An 11,465-nucleotide genomic window follows, 5' to 3' on the forward strand; every position below is an offset into this window, starting at 1 on the left:
TAGCTTATTTTTGACCTAACTATCACATTATAGGATAAGTGCATTAAACATTACATTACATCAAAGGTTTCTCATGAGGTTAGTAGGCTAAATGAACTGAAGTGTTTTTTTTATGGAAAGATAATAATTAATTAAATAATTAAAAAGGAAAATTAAAATAAGTCATTTTAAAATAACCAATCAAAATACAACACTTATTAAAAAATGAAATATTTAATTTGTTTACCTGCATGTCATGTGAACGTCAGCGAACCGTGAACTTGCAAATGTGATACTTAATTGTTTAAATATAATTGTTTAAATATTTATTAGGTGAAAGATGTTTATATGACATGCCTGAATAACATAAGAAATAATGTAAATTTGTGCATTTTAATGTATTTGAAAGACAAAAGCCTTCCAAAGCTATAGTGGTTAAATAACCCACTGACTCTGAGTGATAATTTAAATAAAAATGTATGTGTTCATCAGTAGTTGATGCCATGTTGAAACACTTCTTAAACCTGAAATGATTTTTGTAAATCCAGTGGTCAAATGCTGTGAATGTGCACAAAACAGAAGTATAGAAGTGGTAGGCTATTTTAGAAAGGACATTTTAAAAGATGAAAAAGAGAAATTATGAAGAATAAATAAATTATGGATAATTTATTGCTATTGTGTGAATAATATGTAATCAACAAAAAATTAACTGTAGTCTGATTGTGAGTATATTAAAATGTAATTTACTCTAATTACAAGTACTTAATTTTTGGAATCTGATTATGTAATCCAGATTACATGTAATCCGTTACTACCCAGCTCTGAAAATGGAATTGATGAAAGACTACTTTCCACAGTCTAAATGTATGAACAAAAGCCATAGAGTGTGACGCCATATCCTGTTTGGTGTCCTAATAAATTTCGCATTTTTCCCTGGTAGGTGGAGATAAGCAAATCTTTTTGAGTGAATCATTGAATCAGTTACTCAACCTGTTCGCTAAACACACAGAAGTTGTTCACGAACAAAACAAGTCTTTTTCATTTTTATTTTTATTAAAAGTTGCGCATCTACAAATCTACTTAGAGACTGAAGACTAGTGTTTAATTAATCGTCGCTTTAAAGATTCAAAATGCAGATTCGTAAGGTACAGTGTAGCACTTTGAATGAGAGGAAAGAGGAAATGCAGGTACAAAAAGTGTCATGTGAAACTTGATTCACAGATCCTGGTAGGATGAACAGCATTTGTGCTCTACTTGGCAAGGTGTCTGAGGCAACAGACAGAATTCATATCAAAATGACACAATCATTGCAAGTGAGAGGTTATGTAAGCGTGGGAGTGTATGTTTATTATTTACTTTGTGTGTTTTGAGAAATTCTTCTATATACCTTCTATACCTCTCCTTTACCTAATGTCTAATAATAGATGTCCTTATTTTTAGCATGAATAATAAATAGATAGTTTTGCACAATTTCCAACAACTGAGCAAGCTAGAGATTCATAAGAATAATAAATATTTCATAACAATGAGATTTGATTGCTTAAAAAAGCAAAGCAACAACAATACATTACTAATACAATCTATGCATCAAAAGCTTTGCAGTAAGATAATATCACTCTAAATGTATTGGATGCTGACAGCAAACACCACATAAATTGACCTAGACTCACGAAAATACTTCAAATAGCTTAAACACTGAGGTATCTTTACACATGTGAGTGACAGGAACAGTGGAAGAGAAAAAACTAAAGATAGAGGGAGGGCATGAGAAGAATGACAGATCTAGACAAACAAGCTTAGCCCGAACACACTGCACTGAAGCAGTGACTGATGCACTGCTGAAGACTCTGTGGCTCTGTGAGTATTTCATTTATGTGTCTTTATGTGTTAGTACATATGTTTATGTGGTGTTTTACACATTATTTTTTTAATATTTTCCTTTGGGCTTCTCAAAGTTTCTTATAAAAAATCTTATCTCTGTGAAGATCTTGTGTTTATTGTCTCGCAGAGGAATGTAAGAGGAATGCAGACTGTATTAACACACTTCCACCCAGGTTTCTATGCTCTTCATATCCTGAAACTCAGAAGAGAGAGAGAGAGAGAGAGAGAGAGAGAGAGAGAGTCCAGGCTTTCTTCAGGTTAAACAGATCAACTTGTTTTTCTTGTTCTTGCATTTCTCTATTAGGTGTAAACAGAAGATGTGACATAAGGAGGTGCACACATCTAACACACGGTAAGACTTTTAAACCAGCCATTTAAATCTTTATAAGAATGCCATGGAAATCGACACTTTATATTAATACTAGCAATTTAGGCAACAGGTGTATATTATGATTTTATGGTCATACATGCAGATGCTAGTTGCGATGCACATTGGTAACGAATGCTTTTCCCTGAAGAACTGGAAAGTATTCACTCATCTATAGCAATGTTCAATGCATTGTAATCTCATATCTAAGAGCTATAGTTTGTGTCTTGTACCTATTCTTTGGCGATACAATGACATGACAGTGTGAATTCAAACAAGTCATTGAATAGATCTCTGCTAATAATAGCAGCTGTGTTAAAAATCCTGGGTATAGATGCTGCCACTCCTCTTAAACAACACAAGAGTGTTTAGTCAATGCAGTGATTTTGACATGGCGATTGTGTTGGGTTCTTGGAAATTTCTACTTGCAATTTTCAGGAATATAGTCAGGGTCCAAAAATCTGAGACCACATTGGAAACCAGGGATTCAAAATCTAATCTAAACCTTGAAATAAAAAGGATTAGGATTTTGAAACATTTCAAACATTAAATTAAGAATTATTATGACATAAAACAAATGATTTAGATTCTACACTATTTCTAGGTCACTAATCAAATAACTACATTTGTGACATTGATCATTACTTATTGATCATGCCATTTTGTATAGACAGTAAGATGTTCTTGCCTCCACTGAAGTATACAGTGTTCTATGGATCATCTCAAATCATGCTGAGGAACATGATCACTCATTTTTGCACAAACCTTTTTTTGCGGTCTATTGTCTATATTATTTCATTTATTTATTTCCAACCATTCATACATTTTGCAAACTGCTTGTCCTATATAGGGCTGTGGAGATGCTGAAGACTGGCATTTATTTATTTATTTAAAACTGGAAAATACATACAAAAAAAAGTGTTTTAACAAGTGGTCTCAGACTTTGGAATCCATCTGTAAAAGTTGAATTGTACATTTTAATTACTTTTTTTTTTTTAACTGTTAACTGTTATCCTGAAAATAAATATTCAGAGACTCTTAAACAGCTCTGGTGTGACCCCACAACTAAGAAGCTAATTGATCATAAAGATCTGACAAGCATTTATTGGTTTCTACTAGTTGGAGGCCATAGCTGTGACTGAGCTAATGTGCAGTAATGTATTGGTTATGTGTGGAATGTCAACCTTCTTTATCCCAGAGTCTTAAACAACGAAGGAGTGAAACTCTCAAGCAATCCTGCCAAGACCAGATTTACAAAAAAGCCATTCATTGAGTTTGTTTGGCAAAAAAAGAAAAAGAAAAATCTGAACAGGCGTGTCTTAATTATAGGGAGTCCTAAAGCTTATTTTATTAAACCATTAAACCATATAAAGAGATTCTCTCAGGCTCCTTGGCATAGTCGTCTCACTTTTTTGTCTGCCTGCCAGCTCAGTTGAATGAAATTCTGTCTTCAGTTTCTGATGTTTTCTCCCCAATGGTCCACTACCCAATAATCCTCTTTGATAACTAGGTTGTGGTAGCATAATGCTGTTTAACTGAAAGTTTAGTCCCACGTAAAGTCGTGACCAAGGAACTGCAGGTATAATTTAAGTAGATTTAAAAATTCAGACATTATTTGTTCTCTTAAATGCATTTAAAAAGCCACATACCTGTCCAAGCTTTCCATGGTTTTGTTGTTATTGTGACTCATCAGTGTACAGCTGAACCATACCAGACTTGACATTGACTGTGTGTGAGCAGGTGACCAGGTAAACTTGTCAATTGGATGACAGGAATTTTTATCACTGTCAATATAACTTTCTTTGTCTTTTCCATTTCCATTATTTCGCTCTGTAAGATGGCTGCTCCCCCAGTTATCCCCAGGAGACAGTCTAAGTCTACAAACGACACAGCTGCTAACTCACATCCCATAGGTGTAAATGCATGTGTGTATATGTCTATTTTCTGTTTGTCTGTTTTATTAAAAAGATAACGTAATGACGATACATATTTTTGACTATTTATGTAAATTTACACACACACACACACACACACACACACACACACACATGTTGGTATTGGTGGTTTACGGGGACTCTCTATAGCATAATGATTTTTATACTGTAACCCTACACCTAAGTTTACCCCTTACAGAAAACTTTCTGCATTTTTAGATTTTCAAAAAAAGTAATTTAGTATGTTCTTAAGCTTTTTGAATCACAGGGACATAGGCAGTGTCCTCATAAACCACCTTCACATTGTAATACCTCTGTCATACCCATGTATATGTATACATATTTATATATAAATACTATATTTCATTGCTCTATATTTGCTTATCTTAGTAAATGAAGGAGACAGAGTGAAAGCAGATACACATCTGATGCATGCACAGAGAGAAGTTGTAAGTATGACTGTTAAATAGGACACTTACTGTTGAATAGAATGCAGACCTGAAAAATTACAATTTAGTTTTGTAATAGAGGAGACCAGGGCTAGTTGTCACACTTGTTACACCTGTGAATATTTCTGAAGGTGATTTATTTTTTTTAAAAGAGACTAAAATTAGGGTGTTTTAAACACACCCTAAAGTATTTTGCAATCATTTTCAACATTATTGCTCAGAAAAAAAGTTGAATGCACGTTCACCTTTATAAGTTGTCACTTTAAAACCTGCCATTAAACATATACTATACTATAATTAGTAAAACAACAAATATAAAAAGATAAAGCAATTCATAACAAATGTAAAACATAATGTTAAAAATATGAAACTATTGTTTTACAGTAGTTGTAATTAAGAAACTGTATGAAATTGCAAACTGCAAAAAAAACATGATGACTTACCTCAGTAAAATTGTGACAGCCTGCCTTGACCTGAAAAAGATGATGTTACTGGTATATTAGTTTTAGTAAAAAGACTAATGAAAGTGCTTGAACCACTGTGTAGCACTGCGTTTTTGTAACTGGACTTATTGCTTAAAACTTTACAGTTTACTCTTTTTTCATATCCCACTCTTGTAGGAGTTGGTGAATCACTGTTTTGCTGATGTGGAGCGTTTCATGGCCCGTCTTCAGGAGACAGCAGAGGCTAAGAACATTCTAGAGCAACAGAGCATTAAAAAGAACAGCAAAAAGAATGAAAAGAAGAAAACCAAGAAGAAGAAAGAGCAGGATGGTGAGAGAGATGCCCCCAACGATCTCCATTATTCACAAGCCTATCTGAGACCATCAGAAACATAGTAAATCTTAAAGCATCTATGTTTGTAGATGGCCCTCTCACACAAAGGGTGACGCCGCCATCAGAACAAGAGTTTGTGGATATTTTTCAGAAGATTAAATATTCTCTTAGTCTTCTGGTAAGGTGACGAATTCGACAAATCTTACTTAATCTTGCATTTCAACCCCCAAACCTGGAGAATATTTTCTCCAGTTATTGTTTTGCAGTTGTGTTTGGTTGCTTGGGTAGTAGAGCAGAAATGACATATTTAAGAACGTGTGTGTGTGTGTGTGTGTGTGTCTTTGTTGTAGGATCGCCTGAAGATGAAAATCTCAGAGCCAACCTCAGAAGAACTCTTGCACCATGTATTCATCCCTTTGCACTTGGTAAGAGTATTAAACACACACAGCAGACATATAGAGAAAACACCTAAACTCTAACATTCATATGCCTAATTTAAATTCTATTAGTATATTAGAACATAGAATTGGCAACATAGGTATAACCTTCTCTAACTTTAACTGAGAAGAGAAGTTACTTTTTTCCACAAAGTAAGGAAAGAATTTGTAATTGCCATATGGTGTATATGGTTTGTTGTATGTTCACCAGATGGTAAAGACCACAGGTGGTCCTGAGTTGGCAGCAACAGTCTCCAGCCCCGCTATGACCAGTGGAGCAATCTCCCTACTACAGCAGAACCTTCATGAACAAGAGAAACCACTGTGGAAGTCACTCGGCCCAAACTGGACCGTGCCATAGTCAGTAACAAAACTGTAGAATTTAAATTTGAATGGAAATTATACTCTTAGAATACATGACCAAACAGATACCTGCTTTGAGTTTGAACCTCACTTATAAATGGATAGTTCACCCAAAAATGCACATTCTGTTATTTACTCACCCTAATGCTGTTCCAAACCTGAAAACTTTCTTTCTTTTTAATTGCACAAAAAAGAACACAACATAAGTTGCTCTTTTCTATAACACAGCCCTGCATCTTTAAAAACATGTAAATTGCTGATTTACAAAAAAGGCTTTATGTTACCTAATTTGATTATGCCAAGTTAAAAAATATCAATAAAAACTTTTATATTAAAAAATAAAAACTATATATATATTAATCATAATTTATGCATTTAGCAGATGCTTTTATCCAAAGCGACTTACAGTGCATTCATGCTACATTTTTTACCAGTATGTGTGTTCCCTGGGAATTTAACCCATGAGCTTTTGCGCTGCTAATGCAATGCTCTACCACTGAGCCACAGGAACAAATAAATGAAATAATGTGAATACATATCAGCCTTAATGCACTTATTTATTTAATATTCAAAAGAGTATTCAAAATATATAATTTAACTTACAATCTGCAAAGGAGTGGAAAAATATGTTCAAATACTCCCATTTAATGTCACATAACTTTACATAAACATAACCAAATAAGCTTGTTTCAGAAAATAAGTAATTTTCTGTTTGTGTCACAGGCCATAAATCTAACTTTGAAATCATGATTAGGCATAAAGTAATGTCTTCATAATCATTCATACATGTCAAAATCGGCTGGGAATTGAACAAATAGTTGCAACATGGCTCAGAGGAAGATAGGAATCATGTCTGGTCATTATTGGCTAAGACTTTAGCTCAAATTGCTACTGAAAGCAAAATGCTATGAAAAGCTCAGATTCTTTGAGAAAGCGTGACATGCTAGAGCAAAACAGGCACTATTTTTGGAATCAGCACCTCAAGATTAGTAAGGAAAAAGGATTGGATTTCATTCAGCAAATATGATGCAGGGTGGTGTAGAATTATATTTAACAGGAAAGGAGTGTTTGAGCTTCAAAAAGGAAGGAAAAGCGCATTATAAAAAGTCTAAATTCTATTTTGCATAGGTAAGTCTATAACTAATAAAGATTGGTTCGTTAACTCCAGTGTGTGTTTGTCAGCTCTCAACTCAGCGAGATTATGCCTCAATACAAACCTGTCTTTCTGGATGGTTGGCAGCCGATGGCCATAGACATGCTTGGACAGCCCATCGAGGACCCCATAGAGTCCCAGCACAAACATGAAGCCCTTATGCAGACTCAACAGGTATAAAACCTCTCACTCACTGATATAAACACAGCCACAATACAAACTCACCTTCAGTTCCTTCCTTTCTCTTTCCACAGGTCATTGATCAAGCACGACTAACTGTATACCAGGAACACGACGGGTTAGTATTGACCAGTCAGCTGTGTGTGTGTGTGTGTGTGTGTGTGTGCGCGATGGCTTTGTGATGCCATTTTGTTTCATTCTGAGAGTGTGATTTTGGTTTAGGATGGAAGACTCCCTGCCTCCTCATGAAGAAAGGCTGTACCGTTGCAGTTATGACTTTGTGGCAAGAAACAGTAGTGAACTCTCAGTATTACATGGAGAAACTCTGGAGGTATTTTGCATAGACATACACACAAGCACGGTTTCCCTTTCCATTTGGATTTATATTTTGTACTTATTTTACATGTACACTACTATTCAAAATTTGGGTTCAGTAAGATTTTTTTTTTTAAATGAAATGTTTCTTAAGCAACAAATACTATAAAATGTAAAGTACTGTTGTTGTTGTTATTAAGTATTTTATTTATAAAAAGCTGCTTTCCTTGTCTTTTACCCTTACTTTGTCTCTCTGTGTCTCTTATCCCCTCTGTCTTAGGTGTTAGAGTCATCAAAGCGGTGGTGGAAATGTAAGAATGAATACGGCCAAATTGGTTTTGTTCCACATAATATCCTCGAGCCAATCAATCACGCAGAAGTTGACTCTTCCAACGTAGTAATGCGCAACCAGTCCATGGTAAAGGCATCATGCACTCACATATGTAACTAGTAACAAACCCGCATGCTAATTCACAAACTAATTCCTATCATATTTTCATAGAAAGCTCCTATTCCTCCCCCGGGAGGAGGCAGAGTCTCCTGTGTTCTGCCCCGTTCCACAGGCAAAAATGCTTTCCACCCTGATCCACGCCCCCACAGTATGCCACCAATTGGAGGCAATGGAGATAAAGGTATTGTTTCTTACAACATTATTTGTAAATTAGTCACATCTAACTATTTAATAAATGCCTTTTATTCAAAGTATGATTACAAACACAATGCTTCTGGAGTAAAAGTCAAATACCTCAAAGTTATGGAGGATGGTGAAGTCAGTATTTATCGGTATTGTATGCAAGCAAATAAACGGAAAATGATTTTGCATTTTATTCATAAACATCTGACTGATTTTTCTCCAGTGTTAGTATTTGACTCTTTGGAATACTTGATTTTGATTGGTCAATTGTGACATTCTTCAGTCAAATATGTTTGTATAATGTCCACTAAACTGTATGTTTGACCATGTGTGCAAATGTTTTTTAACAATATGCTAGTTTGATGTAGCATTCTGTGGATTATTTTTTCTTCACATAACTAAATTATTATCTTAGTTATTAATTATTCTCTTAATATGAATTAAATTCAGATATTAGTATTTATTATATAGTAAGCAGTAATAAATATTGATTTTAAATAATAGGTTTTATTTATATGTATGCATTTATTCATTTGGTAAATGGTTGTTTTAAGACTCATCTGATCAGTACCATAAAATAAACCCTTTCAGAATTATACTAGTTTTATTTTAGTATTATATATATATATATATACTATTATAGTTTTTATTAATATTTTAATTTAGCTTTTCTTATTAGATTTTCATTTTTTATTCAAAGAAATTTGTTATGAGTTTTTGTCATTGTATCAGTTTTTGTTTTTAAATGATTTATATATAGCTTTAATTAATTGTTATTTCTGTTTTAAATTTGGAATTTTAGTACTTCAACTTAAACATATTTATTGCAGTTAGGTGCCAAGGCAACAGTGTTGTAAGTTTACGTTTTTCATCTAATGTATATATTTATTTTAATTACCAAAAACTATATTTCATAGTTTTAGTGAAAAATAACAACACAGAATGATATTAGACCCCTCTGGGATTTTTTTTATAATGACCGACTGACTGTACATTATCCCTCATATGTGACCCTGGAGCACAAAACCAGTCATAAGTACCACGGGTATATTTGTAGCAATAGCCAACAATACATTGGGTCAAAATTAGCAATTTTTCTTTTATGCCAAAAAATCATTAGGATATTAAGTAAAGATCATGTTCCATGAAGATATTTTGTAAATTTCCTACTGTAAATATATCAACTTAATTTTTGATTAGCAATATGCATTGCTAAGAACTTAATTTGGATAACTTTAAAGGTGATTTTCTCAATTATTTTGATTTTTTGCACTCTCAGATTCCAGATTTTCAAATAGTTGTATCTCTCCAAATATTGTCCTATCTAACAAACCATACATCAATGGAAAGCTTATTCAGCTTTCAGATTTTGTATAAATAAATAAAAAAATTGACCCTTATGACTGTTGTTGTGGTCCAGGGTCACATATATCATATCAGAGAATGCCCTAAATGTTCACTTTTAAAATGCATATTTTATTTGATTTCTTATTTATTTGTGTTAACAGTATTTTTGATGAATGATGAGCTCTTGCAACGATTGGCCAATGGTAAATCAGCATCGATACGCCCAGTGGTAATTAACAAAGCAAATGAGACAACCGCACCGCTGGACTATCACTCCCCTCCAGCTGAGGTTCAGGGGTGGCTCAGGGCCAAAGGCTTCAATGATTAGTGAGTAAAATACACACATCACGATCTGGAGCTGAAACTGATGTAAGACTTTTGCTCATGTTGTAATCTCTATCTGTGTCTCAGCACTGTACAGAGTCTGGGTGTCCTAACGGGAGCTCAGCTCTTCTCTCTGATTAAGGAGGAGCTGCGTGCTGTTTGTCCAGAAGAGGGAACCAGAGTCTACAGCCAGATCATGGTGCAGAAAGCACTGCTGGAGGTAATTCACTCACTCCCAGACACATTCTCACAAAATACCTCTCATGCCTTCTCATTTTCCCCTTTGGCAGTTTCAGGTGTCAGACCTCAATTAATAGAAAAGGGCTCTTCTGTCAGTCAGCTTCGACTGGGGATAGTAAATGATGAGGTCTGAGACCACATAAAAAATGTATTGGGAAAAAATGTAAAAAGTTCTCTCTCTCTCTCTTTAATTTAAGATTAGAAATAAACAGTTTTATGATTTTGAGAAATCAAATCAAATGCTGCATCAATATGTCAATAGATAAATAATTTAAAAATAGTGAAATAGAAGCACTTTCACTAACAGTATAAAAGTCATGTGTCAGAAAACTTCAAAGTTGATTTGTCTCAGTGAATGTTTGAGGTGACTGAAATCAGTGGAACAAAAACAGGAGGGAGATTAGCAGAAATAAATGATGATTGTCTTCATATCTGTCTTCTCGTCGCTCTGTTTCAGGATGAGCGGAAGGCCACTGAGTTGGAGGCCATAATGAAGAAACAGAAGATGAAAGTTGATCTGAAAGCAGAGGGTGGAGAATTTTAATGGATATCACTTTCACTCATACATTCATACAAGCATTTATGCTAAGGCTTTAACAGACAAGTGTGGCATGAATTAAGATCTTTTTAACCATAATGATCTTTGTTGGTTTTGTGTCATTGATAATACATATATTTCATCATTACCACTCATATAGAAATCAAACCTGTACATTCCTTTATGTATTGTATTTTAACTATAAATAAAATTAATTACAATTCTGACGGTATTCATATTTTAATGGTATTCATATTTTATTAATCATATTCATTTTTTCTTAAATGTACCCCATAATGCAACTGCTCACAACCTGACCTTTCTATTGTTAGTTTGATGAACTGAAAGTGATTTTATTATCTTTTTAATTTATTGTTTGATTATACTACAAGTTCAGGGCATTTTCACAAAAAAATTAAAATGATAACTGGACATGACTTGAAATAAATTTAAAATGTATTGAGGTCAAGTGGCAGCATACCACACTGTATAAAAATTAGAAGTTTGAAAACATAAAAAAAAAAAAAAAAAAAAACCCCCCTTAGAA

General features: G+C 33.9%; 1 protein-coding gene across 1 annotated transcript; it reads left to right on the forward strand.

The window, feature by feature from the left end:
• The first annotated feature begins 2,155 nt into the window (after window positions 1-2,155).
• LOC107690310 (epidermal growth factor receptor kinase substrate 8-like protein 1) lies at window positions 2,156-11,124 on the forward strand. The gene is made up of 15 exons (XM_016488614.1): window positions 2,156-2,212; window positions 4,065-4,152; window positions 4,552-4,610; window positions 5,231-5,384; window positions 5,477-5,565; window positions 5,738-5,812; window positions 6,036-6,184; window positions 7,370-7,514; window positions 7,595-7,638; window positions 7,743-7,851; window positions 8,116-8,253; window positions 8,338-8,467; window positions 9,978-10,143; window positions 10,228-10,360; window positions 10,838-11,124. Exons 2-15 carry the CDS (start codon window positions 4,065-4,067, stop codon window positions 10,922-10,924), a joined length of 1,566 nt encoding a protein of 521 aa, XP_016344100.1. The 5' UTR covers window positions 2,156-2,212; the 3' UTR covers window positions 10,925-11,124.
• The last annotated feature ends 341 nt before the right edge of the window (window positions 11,125-11,465 follow it).

This window comes from Sinocyclocheilus anshuiensis, unplaced genomic scaffold, assembly GCF_001515605.1.
Source record: "Sinocyclocheilus anshuiensis isolate Anshui unplaced genomic scaffold, SAMN03320099.WGS_v1.1 scaffold461, whole genome shotgun sequence".
Classification (NCBI taxonomy): Eukaryota; Metazoa; Chordata; class Actinopteri; order Cypriniformes; family Cyprinidae; genus Sinocyclocheilus; species Sinocyclocheilus anshuiensis.